At 46.2% G+C, this 18300-nt stretch overlaps 1 protein-coding gene across 6 annotated transcripts in view; it reads left to right on the top strand.

The window, feature by feature from the left end:
* PHKA2 (phosphorylase kinase regulatory subunit alpha 2) overlaps positions 1-18300 on the top strand; it is a 93772-nt gene that overhangs the window by 52830 nt on the left and 22642 nt on the right. For 5 of the 6 annotated variants that reach the window (XM_006056336.3, XM_006056338.3, XM_006056337.3 and 2 more), the window contains 8 exons: positions 1467-1562; positions 6073-6180; positions 7901-7979; positions 10269-10403; positions 11063-11172; positions 12277-12421; positions 12675-12753; positions 17364-17533. In XM_006056336.3, coding sequence (XP_006056398.1) covers positions 1467-1562; positions 6073-6180; positions 7901-7979; positions 10269-10403; positions 11063-11172; positions 12277-12421; positions 12675-12753; positions 17364-17533 — 922 coding nt within the window. The remainder of the gene's footprint in view (positions 1-1466; positions 1563-6072; positions 6181-7900; positions 7980-10268; positions 10404-11062; positions 11173-12276; positions 12422-12674; positions 12754-17363; positions 17534-18300) is intronic. The other variant, XM_025275767.2, reaches the window with a different exon arrangement.

Below are 18300 nucleotides of genomic sequence, written 5' to 3'. Positions count from 1 at the left end.
GTCCCCTTTTCCTCCTGCCCCCAATCCCTCCCAGCATCAGAGTCTTTTCCAATGAGTCAGCTCTTCGCATGAGGTGGCCAAAGTACTGGAGTTTCAGCTTCAGCATCAGTCCTTCCAATGAATATTCAGGACTGATCTCCTTTAGGATGGACTGGTTGGATCTCCTTGCAGTCCAGGGGACTCGCAAGAGTCTTCTCCAACACCACAGTTCAAAAGCATCAATTCTTCGGCGCTCAGCTTTCTTCACAGTTCAACTGTCACATCCATACATGACTACTGGAAAAACCATAGCTGACTCAAATTTGTTCTTTTCATGGCTGAGTAAAACTCTGTTTGGCATTTGCTGCCATGCATACTTTGGTGAGCAGAAAAGAGCTGTTCTCATGAAGTTTATGTGACTGAGGAACTCATACATCTTGCTGGGTTTTAATCTGCTCAGTCACATGTTCTGGCATAGGATACACAATCTAAGATTCATTTTAGTTTTTGAGAGCTGCCTCTGTTGAATGCTGAAGTGTTTCAGAAGTGGCAGTAAGCTTTAAATATTAATATTCCCTCTTTGTTTACTTTTACACTTTAGTGATTATCTTGGGTCTTATGTTTTCTGTCTTTTTACCCCAGGACTGACAGATCTCAAAAAGATTGAGTTGGAATTTCAATTATGAACAAGTTTGACAGTTACCAGAAACAAAAGGCTAAGGAGACAGAAAATCCTGTGCTTAGTACCTTATTTTGTAGGTCTCACAGGATTTATTATTCTTACCCGCCAAGCTATCTCTTCTACTCATTTTAAAAGTGATGCACCCCATCATGCTTTGCTGTCCATAAATTTCAGAAGAAAAGAACATGAGATCAGAAAGGCATTTGATTGACTCTCCAAAGATGAAATGTGTTAAATAGCTAGGTGGCTGGTTAAGGGTTTTTCCCCTCACCATTTCCCTTTTAATGCATAGGTTTTTATCGCTGCTTTTAAAATTTAATAGAAGCGTTTACATCAACAGCTTTTACTGAGTGGCACATCCTAAGTGTTGGGGTACATGGATCATAATACACACACTTTCTTTTCTTCCCATCTGATTCATTCAGCAAACATTTCTTGAGCAAGTTTGAGCGCTTTTTCAGTAGAAGACTACCAACAGGTGGAAATAGGATGCACTGCTTAAGATCTGGCCTCCACTCCAAAAAGCTTATAGTCTAGCTGGTGAGACAAAATTTAACTGTGTGAGAAGTTAAGAGTGTACTATTTAAATCATGAATGAAAAACAACACATAGAAGACCAGTTGCTTTTCGCTCTTCCTAACATTTGGTATCAGCACAGTCCAGGCTCCTCTTGCACTCCATGAGCTGCAGGTGTTTGTGCGTTTCTTAGCCCTGTGTGCTACTTCTAATCTGTTTGTTGCCCAGAGAGCTGTTTTTCTGTCTTGTGCTGTCGTTTCACCCCATGAGTCATGGTGCTGTTTTCTAGGTCCAAGAATACCGTGAAGCCCTGGAGGGGATACTGATCAGAGGCCAGAACGGGGTCCACTTGTTGCCTGAACTCTACGCCATCCCGCCTGACAAGGTAACCATGTACTTGATTATCTAGAAGAAAGTGAGTTGGGCTTGGCCATTTGCTATTTTTCATTCCTCTTTCAGACCTAACGCTTTTTCTCCAGAAGTGGTTTCTTGAGTCTTGGGTAGCATTGCTGTTTATCACAGAAGTTATGGATTTAGAGCCATGCTTGACCTGGAGGTTGCCCAAGGGAGGCGTTAGTTGAGGACTTTCAGAGGGTACCTGTCCTTCTTCCGAGCTCAGGACCAAGCAGGCCCTAAAATCACAGAACACTGTCGGGCACCATGTTGTTACACATTTCCGTGGAAAAAGAAACCAGACAGAATCTCCCTGGGAGAGGGGGAGAGATGTACAGGCATACCTTGCTTTACTGCCACTTTGCAGATAACTTTGCATTTTCTTTTTTTTACTTTTACAAATTGAAGGTTTGTGGCAAGCCTTCATTGAGTTTTTTTCCAATAGTATTTGTTCATTTCATGTCTATGTCACATTTTGGCAATTCCCACGTTTCAAACTTTTTCATTATTATATTTGTTACAGTGATATGTGATCAGTGATCTTTAATGTTACTACTCGTGAACTTGATGACGGTTCGGGTGATGGTTAGTATTTTTTAGCAATAAAGTATGTTTAAATTAAGAGACGTACATTTCTTTTAGACACAATGCTGTTGCACACTTAATAGATTACAGTATGTAAAAGTGTTAAGTTGCTCAGTCATGTCCAACTCTTTGTGACCCCATGGATTATAGCCTGCCAGGCTCCTCAGTCCATGGAATTCTCTAGGCAAGAATACTGAAGTGAGTTGCCCTTCCCTTCTTCAGGGGATTTTCCCAACACAGGGATCTGAACCCGGGTCTTCTGCATTGCAGGTGGATTCTTTACCATCTGAGCCACCAGGGCAGACCTTGGTATATAGTGGTATAGTGTGAACATAATTTTTTATGCAGTGGGAAACCAAAAGTTTCATGTGACTCCATTTATATTCATTTTATTGCAGTGGTTTGAAAGCGAGGTCTGCCTGTACAGGGGTAGTTCAGAATCTCTTCCTTTCAGTCACACAGTTCCTGAGCTAGAGCTTGAGTGATCACTTAGAAGCCATTCTATATCAGGAAAAGAGAAACTGGCCAGTTCCAGGAAGATGCCCAAAGGTAGTTTTGTTCCTAAATTGGGTCATGATGATTTGATATATCTTAATGGAAGATTTCCCTGTACATATCTCATGTTAAGCAGAGAAGAATCCTCATTTCAAGGCTTATTCTCTTTTGAATGTTCCTGTGGCTTTAAAGCTTCATTAAGACATTTTGGGACAGAAGAGACTTCAGAGAGCAAGGTTCCTCCCCCAGCTGACAGGGCCTGCACTAGAGCATAACCCTGCGGTCACATAGCAGCTTGGGTCTAGGAGTTTGTGGTAGAATCAGGCCCACAAGCACATGGTCAGGGGACTGGTAAAGGCCTTGGAAATTATCTGTCTCAGTTCAAAGAGGCTGTGGAATCTGTCAGAGTTCAGACAGCACTGGGGTCTGCTTGGAATTAGACCCCAGTTCAGGGCCTCCTGACAACCGCACCCTGCTTCCCACTGGGTGGTGCATTTTTGGGGGTGTGGAGAGTCCATCATTGTACAGATCAAACCATGGAGCCTGCAGGGGCTGTTTTCTTTCTGAGTTTTCAAGGCCTAGATTTCCTGCAAATGTATTCATTTTACTATGTGTGATGTGGATGTGTTGTTGGGGGTCTGGGTGCAGCTGGCGGTGGGAGCTGGGTAGTTACTTCCTAGCAACTGTGTGTTCAGGTTGCCCCTTTTCCAGAACTGAGGTACTTGACAAGACTAAATTAGTCATGGGAGGTAATTTGGAACCTGGAAGCAGAGCAAGGGAAACTGAATAGCTTCAAGGATATTTTACCTATTTTATAGTGGAGATAACCATCCATCCATGTTCCACTAAAAGGCACATTTCCTGACTGTAGTACATGCTAGGTGTTATATGCTTTTCTTGTGAATATGAACACTTCTGGCTGCATGGTGTAAAAGGTTATTCTGCAACTTTTTCTCATCTGACCTCCATGCTTATACTTGTCATTTCAGCGTCCTCATTTAATCCAGTGTATTTACACATCAGCTAGGCACTGATTTTGAATATTCTTTTGAGCACAGTTTGTATTGGCTGCTTCCAGATGACAGCTGGGAAGGTTCACCCATCCCATCAGTAATACGGAGAGACTGCTGCAGACAGAGCCACCCAGACCCCTATGGCACCTTTGTGCAAATTAGAAAAAGGGCCTCATTCTTGGAGCAGCCACAGCCCTGGGCCAAGGCAGCATCCACCCTGGGTTCCAGCGTCACTCATTTCCACAGCCGGACAACCTTCTGCAAGGCACCACTGACCAACGGGGCCTCCGTTGAACAGCTTGAGACTCAGGCAAGCGTGCCCAGCAGACGTGCTGAGGAGCAGCTGCTCTGGGTCGGGCAGCACGGCTGGGGCACAGAGGGGTCATGATGCCAGCTCTCCCTCTGCCAGCTTGCAAGCTAGGGAGGTGGGAAGAGCAAGTACATGGACTGAGGACAGATACCAGAGTGCCGTGCTGGTGGCAGAGGCTTGGTGCATTAGAGAACCTGCAAACTGATTGGAAAGACTGAGGTGGAGAGAGGGAGACACACACCTCCACGGGCAGGCAGGAGCTGGCCGTGGGTGGAAGAAGGGCAGAACTGGGCTGTCTTCTGTTCTTTGCATCAACCTGTTCCCATTCCAGATCTGCGCAGTCTTTCTTAACACTACTTACATTTCAAAAAGTTTTAATGTACCATCTGACTGTGAAAGTAATCCTGCAAACTGCAGAGCATTCAACATTCTATAGTAAGAAAATATTTCTCTCTAATCTTCCATTGCAATGTTTTGGAGAATCTCCCTCCACTTTTTATCCTATTTGATTACTCATAACATTTAATTCTGTTCAGTTGATAAGCTTAAGTTTGTCTTAGTTAACTACAGCAGAATTTTAAAAATTTACTGAATATATTCACATGGGCTTCCCTGATAGCTCAGTTGGTAAAGAATCTGCCTGCAATGCAGGAGAGCCCGGTTTGATTCCTGGGTTGGGAAAATCCGCTGGAGAAGGGATAGGCTACCCACTCCAGTGTTCTTGGGCTTCCCTGGTGGCTCAGCTGGCAAAGAATCCACCTGCAATGCGGGAGACCTGGGTTTGATCCCTGGATTGGGAAGATCCCCTGGAGAAGGGAAAAGCTACCCACTCCAGTATTCTTGGGCTTCCCTTGTGGCTCCCATGGTAAAGAATCTGCCTGCAGTGCGGGAGACTCCAGTTCCATTGTCCATTCCTGGATCGGGAAGATCCCCTGGAGAAGGGAGAGGCTACTCACTCCAGTATTCTGGCCTGGAGAATTCCATGGACTGTGTAGTCCATGGGGTTGCAAAGAGTCAGACACGACTGAGCAACTTTCCCTTTCAGTTTCATATTAACATCACTGATGTTATTAATCAACAAGCAGAGAATAACTCGCCTAATGATGTGAATTTTTCCTTTGGAGAAGATGTGTTTTCTATTTCCTTCAACTGGTTTATGTTTTCTGGAGAAGGAAATTCTCCAACCCCCAACCAACAAACGTTGTAATGATCAAAAACCCAAAGGTCAGCATGGACTTGACAACAGAGAAGGTTGAAGACTGACTTTTACAACATGTAGCCAGCACTGCCCATCAGAGAGAACTGTAGTTTGTTTTAATGAGTCAAAAGCCCCAGTGGATTCAGCGTTTTGAGTCCCTGATGGAAAATGAGTGATCTAATAAGACCCTGATGCTGGGAAAGATTGAAGGCGGGTGGAGGAGGGGACGACAGAGGATGAGATGGTTGAATGGCATCACTGACTCGATGGACATGGGTTTGGGTGGACTCTGGGAGTTAGTGATGGGCAGGGAGGCCTGGCGTGCTGCAGTCCATTGGGTCGGAAAGAGTTGGACACGATTGACTGAACTGAATTGTATAATTTTTTCCTCAATAAATAGCGCCACCTTCTGGTGATTTTCTTGCATAGGCACACGGAGTTCATGAACACCTGAGGAGAGCAAGATAGAAAGCCAAAATAGCATCCAGAACTACACTGCCACGGCTGTTGACTGATGTTTTAGATTATTGTGCCCATAATACAGTCAAACATAAGCATGAGATCTGAAATTTCTTGTCGCCCAGAGTTGTGCTTAAAGAAGGCAGGCCTGACTTTTAGAGCCTATCTCTCTGCCTTTTGCCATCCGTATGCTTGTGGGCAGAGCATTGCTTGAACCAGGCCTGGGCTGGAGTCCCACCTCTGCTGCTTTTAGCCACGTGGCCCCCACATGGGCCCCATGGGCCTCAGTTTTCCTGGCCTCCCTGTCCCAGCTCTTGCACAGAACTGGTCTGGAGGATCAAACGAGTGACACTTTTAAATCCTCTGTGCGCTCTCCATGTACAGTGCCACTGGCTGTTTTATCCTCTGACGTTCTACCTTGGGGTTTTCCTCTCTTTGCCAGGTGGATGAAGAGTATAAGAATCCCCACACGGTGGATAGAGTTCCCCTGGGGAAGGTGCCGCATCTGTGGGGTCAGTCCTTGTACATCCTCAGCTCCCTGTTGGCAGAGGTAAGGGACTTGGGGGCTTCACTGCCTGGAAACCATCCAGTTGGAAGTTCAAGGGACCCTGGAGGAGCACAGGGGCTCTCTGTTCAGTGTGGCTGTGAATGTCCTTTGCATCTTCATGGCGGTAAAGTCAACTGATTGGGGTTGGTTCTGAGGCTGGAGGCCTGGACTTGGGTCCACCCTTACGGTAAACCCTTTTGGGGTTACCTGCAAGCCAAGCACTCCCTGTCTCTCCCCCAACACCCCTTCCTGCTAGCATTTCCCATCTGTGGCTAGAACGTGGGTGAGCGGACAGTCAGGAGGAGGCTGGAAGCTTCTCAGCCGAGGTCCGCACATGCGCGAGAGATGCAGGGTTTGGGGAGCTGCTGCACGTGGCCTTGACTCTCCAGTGCTCTCTACGGGAAGGGGCAGTGGCTGGTTTTCTGTAGTGCATTTTGTGTCAGATGTTCCCTCGGGCCATAGTACCCCTGCTGCCTCTGACTCATTCCTTCTTGGGAAACATCTTTTTACCCCCAGGCTTACGTTTTTAAAATACAAATGCTTTTGTGACAGTCCTGTGAGTGCTTTTTATCTCTTGGCTCCTCAGTCCTGGGAGGATCCTGCTCCGCTGAGTGTCTGGACCCCTGGGGAGGGGTGCAGGGCGGGGGGAAGCCTGGGGAGCAGTGGGCTGCATGTCACTGGAGTTCCTGGTATGTGAGAGAAGACCCAGGTAAAGTGGTCACAGTGCAGGCGGCCCTTAGGTGCTGAGGTGGAGTCGTGGTTTCATGGATATGATCGTCTCTGCAATGTCATGGACATGTCCTTGGGGGTGCAAGCTGTGTCTTACACTTTTTTATTTATGAGTAGGGAAAAATCATGTATCTCCTTTGGAAAGCCAACCCTGCCTCTGACTACCTCTGTAACCTTGGGCAGATCTCTTAACTTCCCTGGGCCTCACTCTCTTCATCTTTATTTATTTACTTTTTTAATGTTGTACAGCTTTTGTTTAAATGTAGATTTTTTTTTAAAGTTTCCTCATCTTTAGAGTAAAGAGGTTGAGTTTGATCATCTCTGATACGGTCCAGCTCTGATTTCTGTATCAGTGAGATCAGGAACAAATCCCTCTGCTTTTGTTTCCTCTTCCCAGAGTGAAGGCCCTCATATAGGCCCAGCATAAGGTCCACCTTGTCCTCAGGACTCCCAGAACACCTTGGTCCCCTGTCTTAGGGTACCTGTCATTTATAGATCATGTGAGGAAAGCCACATTCAGAGAGTACTCTGCCAGCAGGGAGGGGAGTTTTTTTGTTTCAGGACAGTCAGCTCTGGGCCAAGTCCTCATTCTGCCCCTCATCCTGAGCTCAGTGCCTTGGTTTCTCAGGCCAAGGCACCTGGTAAGGTGGTGTGAATGGTGGTGCCTACCCATTAGGAGGACTGTGCAACAGAGCTCAGCACTGGGCCTGGCGCAGGGTGAGGGTCAGGGAGCACGAGTTACCCTTATTCTCCCACTCACACAAGGTTGGCATGTTTGACTAGCCCTGGAGAGCTGGCTGCTATAAACAGGATAGAGTGCCATCTAAATGCTATAGTGTACAATATGTTCAGAGAAAAGCAATGCCTTGGAAAAATATAAAGGACTAAAATACTTAAGATCTTGAGCCTCCAGATATTTTATTTCCAAACTTAGGTTTAAGGTGAACTTTTAGTTTATCAGTGTATCATAGCGTTGATACTCCTATTTTCCTAGGGATTCCTTGCTGCTGGTGAAATTGATCCCTTGAACAGAAGATTTTCCACTTCAGTCAAACCTGATGTCGTCGTACAAGGTTTGTGTGTTTCCTATTCATATTTAACTTTGGAAAACCAATGTAATTTTTACAGCACATTTAATTTTTTTAAAGACTGTGTATGGATATACTTTAGCATATATCAGTTCTATGAAGTACGTTCTATAATTCAGCAGCTCCTAATCTCAGAGTTGGTTTCTAGCCAGCAGTTTTCTTGAATCTAAACCTTGATTGCAACTGGGGCACAAGTGATTCATTGAGCATCATTTTTCATAACTGCTGTCTTTTAAAAAGTAGAATGTGACCTTGCTAAAAACTCAAAACCCAAGTGACAGTTCACTCATTCCTCCCTTGGAGGTCTGACTTCTTTCCAGAGCCGCTGGTCCATGTTCTCACCTGCCTCCCCTTCTCTGCAGCCGGCACTTCCACGGACGTGCAGGGCCAGCCCAACCACTGCTGCAGTGCTGGCTCTGACCGCCCGTGACTTCCCCTCTCGGTGCCTCAGGCTCTCCCTCCCACGGGGGACTCGCCCTCTCCAAGGGGACTCTCCCTCCCGGGGGCACTCTCCAGGAGTGCACAGGCCTCAGAGAGCGACCTCTACACCAGCTAGTGTCAGCGCGTCGTGTCTATGCCTGTGTACCCTAGTGTGCACTGTACACTTCTTAAGGACAGCAGCCTTATTTTTGTAGCTTCTGTGTTGCTTGATACACACACACACTCAATATAGCAAAAGCAATTATTGAGAAAATGGAAGGAAACCCTGTCTGTGGCCACGGACGCATTTCGCTGCACTTGCCCGGGTTACAGCAGAGGTTGTGTGCAGGTCATCACCGGTCAGTGCTGTGTCCCAGGCCCGCCGAGACACGCCCAACCATCACAGCATCTTGATGAGGGAGAAACTGTGACGATCATGGTTATCATCCCCCTCTTACATGTGAGGGACCCACAGCTGACCCCACTGTCTCTGCCTGTCACTGGAGCACATGCTGCCAAGTGATCGCTTCAGTCCACAAGGCCACTTTTCCAACTGTGGGCTGGCACAGCTTGACGGAGCCTGAGCACCATTTTTTTTTTTTAATGCAACAGAAGAAAACAGAGTAGAAAATATCAGAGGTTGTGGCCTGGAGGAACGGGAAGTCTGGTCTTGGAAACTTCTCTGTGTGCGGCTCTGTCATATCAGCAGGCTCACAGGTCTCCTCTGAAAGAGTCACTCCCACACAGTGACTGCTGTGTGGCTATGATCCATGCAGACCTCTGCATGGTGTTGGAAGCTTCCAGAGAGACGGATGTGAAGGGCAGCTGCTGGCCCACTCCTGCATGGCCAATGTCCCCATGCTAGGGCCTGGGGCTTACCTTCCTGTCTCTGCTTGGCTCTAACTGCAGGTTCCCCTCAGGGCCTTGTTGTGAGGCTCAGATGAGGCCGTGGGTATTAACATACTTTGGAGAAGTCTCACATGCTATGTAAGTACAAGGTCTCAGCCGCATTTGTAGGTATCATAGCTTCAGGAGTCACCGGCCTCAGGGTTCAGTGGTAGTGCTCAGGGGGCTACAGTCAGCAGTAAAGAAGTCTTTCCTCTGGCCTCAACACCGCCCCAAGCTGCTCCAGTTCCTAGCGGGCTCCACACAGCTGGACCTGGCAGCGGCCACTCTCTGTATGGCCAGAGCTCCCTTCCTCTAGCCCCCTCCCTGACACTCCTTCCTTTTGTCAATGCATGATCCCTTCTCTTAAAAGCCAGCGGTACTGGTACAGCAGGAATGGGGGTCTAAGCCCATCTCAAACCCCACATCCCAGGCATCCCAGAGCCCTGCCTGCCAGAGAGCCAGATGCCCAGCCTCGCTCCCTGGAGATGGGTCCCAGCCCGGCCCACTGGGGTGTGCAACCCACCTCTGGGGTGGCTCTTGCCCACCAGCAGGGTCCGTGTGCTCTGCTTCCCGGTGGGCCAGGCTGCCCTACTACCACCAGCCCACAGGTAGGTCCACCCTTCCTTCTCTCCTGAGTGTATAAAGCTCCTCCCCATCAGTCAGAGAGGCAGGACATTGATAACGTGGCTTGTGACCTGTTGCAAGCCGTTTCAGCTGGTCTCAGACTGTCTTGTACATTGAGGGCACTGGTTAAATATGCATTGTAGGTGTTGAGGGGAGATGAGGCCAGAGAGAATTGGGAAGAGCAACAGGACAAGTGCTGTCCATTTCCCTTCAAAACCTCCCAGCCTGTGGCCAGCCTGCTCATGTGTCTATGACAGATCAGAGACAAGAGCAGACAGCAGCGAGTGTCTGTGAGGGGACAAGGGCCAGCGTCTAATGCAGACACTACGTTCTTGTTCACAGTGACTGTTCTGGCAGAAAACAACCACATTAAGGAGCTTCTGAGGAAACATGGGGTCAACGTCCAGAGTATCGCTGACATTCATCCAATCCGAGTCCAGCCAGGCCGCATCCTTAGTCACATATATGCCAAGCTTGGTAGGTTTGGGGAAGTAGCAAGGTGTTTTTGGGGAGGTTGCATCTTGGTTCTAGGCTTGGGATCTGGGGGAAGCTGTGATATGTGTAAATTTTAAAGAGTTGGGCAAAGCACCAAAGTAGATGGTTTGATTGCTTTGATGTGAAGAGACAAGCCGGACAAGCACCTTCCTCTCATGTCTGTTCAGGAGATGTCACCACAGGTGGCCAGTGATTTGTCAGATATATGGTAAAATAAAGAGCCATCTGGAAATTCACAACTGAAGCAGTCATTTGCATCTTGATAATGTTTCTAAATTTTTTCCATGGTCTAAAAAATGCTCATTTACCCATTAAAATGGGAGGTGTGTTCTCTTTATCTCAAATCTGACTGTTTAGGATTGTGGTTCCATACTAAATAAATAAAAAGTAAACAATAAACTCCTCTTAATAGTTTTATTCCATATAGATGTTTTACCGGGTGCTGTTCTTATATATGCATGAAAAGAAGGGAGTGGGATTCTTAATTCATCCTTGTCCCAAAAAGGATAACAGTATTGGAAAAACCAAACCCTAGAGTGAGTTGTTTAACATATCAGTAAGTTCAGGCTTAGGCAGAATCACTTGGATTAGATGTCACTGTGCCTGCTCTAACTTGAATTTCTCTTTTACTTTCTACACAGGACGGAATAAGAATATGAGATTGAGTGGGCGACCGTATCGGCACATTGGTGTCCTTGGGACATCGAAACTATACGTGATTAGGAACCAGATCTTTACTTTCACGCCCCAGGTGAGAAGAGCAGGCCAGTAGCAAAGCAACAAACATTTGTTTATTAAGCTCTCTTTTTCTGTTTGGCGAGCTACTTTGACTGCAGCAGGATGTACATGCAAGTGTTCAAATACAGACAAAAGATGACATCCAAGACCTAACACAGTCCTTTACTCATGGTTGGTGCTCAGTAAATGCTGCTTAGCTCTGAGTATGCCATCACTTCCAGTATGAAATGCACACACTTTAAAAATTGGCTAGTGCATGCCGCTTACAGCCCTCGTGCCCCCTAACACTCTCTCAGCTTGTCAGCAGGGCCTCTATCAGTGGACTCCCACATGGGAAGTCTGAGTTTTCAGGCCCCAGCCCCCTTGATGGGATTCTGAATATACTGCTCTTATGGGTCTTCTCTTCAGAGTTTTTGTTTCCAAAGGAAACTAGCCCAGTGGAATGCAAATGAGCAGCTAGAAAGGCCAACCGAGGGATCAGTTTGTCAGCATGAGGCACAGCCCCGGGCACATAGTTGGCCGTGGGCTCATGGGTCAGTCACCTCAAATTGCTCTTTCTCATCCAGCCTGTGCTGCTTGCTCAAATCTTAGGAGTTATTTCCCTTCATAAGGAATTTTAGACCAGAGTGGAGTGTGCATGGGTCCAGAGGCCAGGGCAGCAGTATGATTTTCCTGGACACGATGCAACAGTGCCCATAGTTCACGTTAACCAGGCCACCAGTCAGGTAAACAGTCTCCATGTCTCACCTGCTCTCAGCGGCCCCACTAGGAAAGCATCTCTGAGCTCAGCAGCCCTGGACCGCAACTGGAATTAAGGAGTTATTGATTTCCTTTCAGGGACAGCAGTGCTGGGCTAGGTCCTTAAATCCCCATCTGAGGAGCCATAAATAGACCTAGCCTAGCACCCTTTCCTCCCACAGTTAGTGCTAATGGAGCCCTAGCTCCAGGCTGGGGCAGATCGATGGGTGTGGTCACAAGGAAAGCCCCATGATGGAGCCAGGGTTGAGTCTCTTCTCTGGAAACAAAATGCAAGGATTGGTGCTGCGGTGAATGACAGCTGAGGTTGTGTGGAGGGGAAGGCAGGACAGTGTTGAACCTGACCTGTTGTGACTTGCAGTTCACTGACCAGCATCACTTCTACCTGGCCCTGGACAATGAGATGATCGTGGAGATGCTGAGAATTGAGCTGGCCTACCTGTGCACCTGCTGGCGGATGACGGGCAGACCCACGCTCACCTTCCCCATCACACACACCATGCTCAGTAAGTCCGTGAACTTGATCTGCCCTGACTCATGTCCCATGGGTGGTCTTTAATCTTTGCAAAATGTTTAAAATGAGTCCCATGGACAGAGCTAGGTACCAAAGAAGGTTCTGAGCAGTTAGGGTTCTGAGATTGGGAATCTCCTATACGTATTTTAATTGGTTGGCGTTGATGAACACGTTTCAGCACATACCCAAACAAAGTATTCCCAGATGAAGTGAACTAATTCATCTTTTTTTTTTTTTCTTTTTAGCAAATGATGGCTCAGATATTCATTCCGCTGTTCTTGCTACAATTCGCAAACTAGAGGATGGATATTTTGGAGGAGCTAGGTACTTTGTGATTTTTTTCTAGAAAACAAAAGTAACATTGACCTTTCTTAAACCCTTTTACTGCCCTTCTCCCATTTTTCATATCCACTGCTGAACATAGAAGTGTAGAGCTTTAGAGTAAAAAGGAAGTTAAAACATCTAATCCAGTTTACCCATATGAAACTGGAATTATCTCTAAGCAGTATTTGCTGGGTGTTGGTGAAGCTTTTATGGGTGCCAGGAGGCCTGGAGCATAGAGCTGTGAGCGAATCAAGTCTCTCTGAAGTGTCCCCCTTGAGATGCATGTGTGGAATGTGGAGTCTGTTTCTGCTAAAAGGTGGGCTAGCAAACCCCTAGTGCCTCAGGGCTGGTAGGTGCTCAGTAATCAAATCACTCCTTGGCTTGAGGGTGCCAACACCTTAAGGGATGGGGGCTCACCTCCCAGGGACACCCCTGTCACAAGGTAGAGGATTTCTCTGTAGCCTCTGTGTCTTGATCTCCATGAAACTCCTGAAATATGCCAGAAGGGCCCCAGGAGAGCCTCAGCACGCAGCCAGCTCAAGTCACATGTGGCCTTTCCTGAGGTCAGGGAGGCTGCCACTGAGTCCCTGATGGAATGCCAGCTGCTAGAAGTGTTTGGGAATTGAAGTTTGCCTTTCTTCTCACATCCTCCCATGCTAGGGACCCTGCTGCCATGGTAAATTTTTTAAATTGTAAACTATATGTAATATAAAATTGCCCACCTTAACCATTTTAAGTGTACAATTCGGTTGCATTAAGTATATTCACATTGTTTGCAGCCAGTCTCTTAGAGCTCTTTTCATCTTGTAAAACTGAAACTCTGTACCCCTGAAACCACTCTCCATCTGCCCCGCCCCTGGCCTTGACAACCAGGGTCTGCTTTCTGTCTCGAGGTGTTTGCCTTTTTGTGACTGGTTGATTTCACTTAGCCCGATGTCCTCTGGGTTGAGTCACTGTATTATTTCTAAGCACCAGGGCTGGCACCTCTGCTCACTGAACTTGCTGTGGGGTTTGCTGCACACTTGAAGTGGCCCTTGCTCCAGGCTTCTCCTGGCCTCTCTCAGGAGTGTCTGCGAAGTCCTCCTCCGCATTCTGCTGCCAACATCCCAGGGCTGGCGCCATGACTGCAGTTGGCATCCACTTGTGTACAGTTCATCTCCAGCTTGGATAAGTTACCACCTGGCATATGGTGTCGTAACCGACAGACAATAACACACGCCCGTAATTGACTGTTTTCCAAAATGAATTCTTTTTCTGAAATCTTATCATCGTCAAAAGGATACTGTGTACAATTGTTTGAGCATGCAGTGTATTCTTTGTCTCTTTATGTGTCGTCTCACATTGTCCTTTGCTTTGTCTCGAGCAAATATTCCTATTTTGTATGCAAGGATCTGTAGGCTCAGAGAGCCGGGGGCACAAGATGAATAGGTGCCAAAGCGCCATGTAAATACTTTAACCACCGTGTCGAGCTGGATGGGGACTTACAGGAATCGGGAGGGGCTCCTGGTTACAGAGTATGGCAAACAATTCCCAGATCCATGGAAAGAAAGAGGGATGCCTAGGCTCCACGATTCCTACTAAGTAATTCATAATTAAAGTTGAATCTCATTTTGGCTCTTTTTTAAGTCTGAGGGTATTTGAGAAACTGAACTCACTGTACATGCCAGACTCTATCCTGTGGACTGTTGTTCAGTTGCTAAGTCGTGTCTGACTCTTTGCGACCCCAATGGACTGCAGCCCGCCAGGCTTCCCTGTCCTTCACCATCTCCCAGAGCTTGCTCAAACTCATGTCCATCAAGTCAGTGATGCCATCCAACCAGCTCATCCTGTCGTCCCCTTCTCCTCCTGCCTTCAATCTTTCCCAGCATCAGGATCTTTTCCAGTGAGTCAGCTCTTCACATCAGGTGGCCAAAGTATTGGAGCTTCAGCATCAGTCCTTCCAATGAATATTCAGGACTGATTTCCTTTAGAATGGACTGGTTGGATCTCCTTGCAGTCCATGGGACTCTTAAGAGTCTTCCAGCACCACAATTCGAAAGCATCAATTCTTAGGTGCTCAGACTTCTTGATGGTCCAGCTCTCACATCCATACGTGACTACTGGAAAAACCATAGCTTTGACTATATGGCCCTTGGTCAGCAAAGTGATGTCTCTGCTTTTTGATTTGCTGCCTAGGTTGCTCATAACTTTTCTTCCAAGGAGCAAGCATCTTTTAATTTCATGGCTGCAGTCACCATCTGAAGTGATTTTGGAGCCCAAGAAAATAAAGTCTGTCACTGTTTCCATTGTTTCTCCATCTATTTGCCATGAAGTGATGGGACCCAATGACATGATCTTAGTTTTTTGAATGTTGAGTTTTAAGCCAGCTTTTTCACTCTTTCACCCTCATCAAGAGGCTCCTTAGTTCATCTTCGCTTTCTGCCATAAGGGTGGTGTCATCTGCATACCTGAGGTTATTGGTATTTCTCCTGGCAATCTTGATTCCAGCTTGTGCTTCATCCAGCCCAGCATGTCACATGATGTACTCTGTATATAAGTTAAATAAGAAGGGTGACAATATACAGCCTTGACGTACTCCTTTCCCAATTTGGAACCAGTCCTCTGTTCCATGTCCAGTTATAACTGTTGCTTCTTGACCTGCATACAGGTTTCTCCGGAGACAGGTAAGGTGGTCTGGTATTCCCATCTCTTAAGAGTTTTCTACAGTTTGTTGTGATCCGCACAGTCAAAGGCTTTAGTGTAATCAGTGAAGCAGAAGTACATGTTTTTCTGGAATTCTCTTGCTTTTTCTGTGATCCAACAGATATTGGCAATTTGATCTCTGGTTCCTCTGCCTTTTCTAAATCCAGCTTGAACATCTGGAAGTTCTCAGTTCAAATACTGTTGAACCCTAGCTTGAAGGATTTTGAGAATGACCTTGCTAGCATGTGAAATGAGCACAGCTGTGTGGTAGTTTGAACATTTTTTAGCATTGCCCTTCTTTGGTATTGGAAGAAAAACTGACCTTTTCCAGTCCTGTGGCCACTGCTGAGTTTTCCAAATTTACTGGCATATTGAGTACAGCACTTTCACAGCATCATCATTTAGGATTTGAAATAGCTCAGCTAGAGTTCTATCACCTCCACTAGCTTTGTTCATAGTGATGCTTCCTAAGGCCCACTTGACTTCACACTCCAGGATGTCTGATCCTAGGTGAGTGACCACACTATCATTGTTATCCGGGTCATTAAGACCTTTTTTGTACAGTTCTATGTATTCATGTCACCTCTTCTTAATCTCTTCTGCTTCTGTTAGGTCCTTACTGTTTCTTCCCTTTATTGTGCTTATCGTTGCATGAAATGTTCTCTTGGTATCTCTGATTTTCTTGAAGAGATCTCTAGTCTTTCCCATTCTATTGTTTTCCTCTATTTCTTTGCACTGGAGACCCCAGTTCTATTTTCCATTCCTGGATTGGGAAGATCCACTGGAGAAGGGATAGGCTACCCACCTACTCCAGTATTCTTAGGCTTCCCTTGTGGCTCAGCTGGTAAAGAATCCGCCTGCAATATGGGAGACCTGGGTTTGTTCCCTGAGTTGGGAAGATCCCCTGGAGTAAGGAAAGGCTACCCACTCCAATATTCTGGCTGAGAGAATTCCATGGTCTGTATAGTCCATGGGATCCCAAAGAGTTGGACAGGACTGAGAGACTTTCACTCTCACCTTTACTCGATTAGAAGGCTTTTCTCACTCTCAGGCAGCACTTCTTGCCTTCTTGAGGTTCACAAACTCGTGAAATCATTTGCATTGCCTGCTTCTGTTTACTCTTCTCCAACTAAGCCATTTGAACCAGTCATAATCTGACCCTGGTAGCTCTGAGGCAGCCTATAGTTTTCTGCCTCCAGATCTAACATTTTAAGAATAATGTTAGAGAGCCACATAGTGCTGGCTCTCTCTCTGTAGGGTAGACATCCAAGGCTTGGGAAGCAAGAACTTGGAGACTGCTGCCTTTGTAGAAGAACCCCGTACTGCCAAACCCTGCTCCCAGAGGTTCTGTGGAACTTTTCCCAGACTGACGATAGGGCGACTCTGAGCCAGTGTCCCTTCTGGAGATGGCCGCCCATCACATTCCTTCTAGAGAGAACTTTGCTCAGAGCAGTGACTCGCCCAACATTTACCCCCACTCTCCTCCCTGGGCCTTGTGTGACAGGGACTCATAAAAGCTAGCACTAGCGCACCCAGAGAATCATTTCTTGTGGTTTTGTTCTGGTCTAGTTGTTTTAGGGCAAAAAATCCTCAAGGGTTGGCTCTGTTTAAAAGTGGTTCGCTCAGTATGTTTTGTAAAACTTTGGTTGGTTCAGTAAAATAGATTTCTATTTGTGTTGGGTTTGGGAATAAGAAATCAGTATGATTCATTTTGGCTTCTAATATGCTGTGTGCTTCCACTTCATACTTGCTATTGAATTTTCATTTTCATTTCTTGGCTGGACTACTTGTATGGGGCAGTCTGCAAGTGACGTATTTATGGATTCTGGCAGAAGTGCCACCTAGTTATTGAAAATCGTCTCTGGATGATTCATCATGGAAGTTTGTCCATGTCCACCTATATCTCTAACAAAGTGTCTCCTTGGCAGAGTAAAATTAGGGAGTCTTTCGGAATTTCTCACCACCTCTTTCTACACGTATCTGACCTTCCTGGATCCAGACTGTGATGAGAAGTTGTTTGATGATGCCAGTGAAGGGACCTTCAGTCCTGATAGTGATTCAGACCTGGGAGGATATTTGGAAGACACCTATAATCAAGGTATGGCTTGGAATGCCTTTGCAGGCAGTCCCTGAATTTATTTAAGCCTTGGCATTGTGATAAAGTTGCCCTAAAACTCAAGCACAGAAAATGATTGGTAACTAGTACAACAAAAAGTCTTCAGAAATGTTGATGTATTAAAATGAATAAAAGAAAGTGTTAGTTGCTCAGTCATGTCAGACTCTTTGCAATCCCATGGACTGCAGCCCACCAGGCTCCTCTGTCCATAGGTTCTCCAGGCAAGAATACTGGAGTGGGTTGCCACTTTAAAAACATAAACTGCAAAAGTGAGGCTTTTTTTTAAACCTAGAGGGACAAAGAGTTTCAGGAATGGAGACTTTTCACAAAATATAAAGAAATACATTTCCTGAATTTTCAAAGAAGTGGTAGAATGGTCTTGGCTCAATTGGATGTAAGTGATGAAATCTTATGTATATAACATTTCTCAAAGTGAGCAAGGTTGGAGTTGAAGTGACCTGTTTTTCACTTCTAGATAGGACTTGGGATTGGGTCTGTGGGGCGTTCCATAATGTGTAGCTCATTCAGGACAAATGAAAACCAAAAGATTGGATGTTGACTGCTGGCCCTCAGACTGTCTACATTTTCAGCTCCTCCTGGAATGATGTGATATAAACACCATCTTGACCTGTATTTTTCTTTTTTTTAGAATGAAGTTTTTCCAAACAATAACTTTATAAACACATGCATCATCTAGGTAAATCTCTTCCTTTCTAGAGGCAGAGTGGAAGTCAAGTATCTATATCAAA

Source organism: Bubalus bubalis, chromosome X (genome assembly GCF_019923935.1).
Source record: "Bubalus bubalis isolate 160015118507 breed Murrah chromosome X, NDDB_SH_1, whole genome shotgun sequence".
Classification (NCBI taxonomy): domain Eukaryota; kingdom Metazoa; phylum Chordata; class Mammalia; order Artiodactyla; family Bovidae; genus Bubalus; species Bubalus bubalis.
The sequence above is the reverse complement of the archived record's forward strand: the minus strand, read 5'-3'. Positions and strand labels throughout refer to the sequence as shown.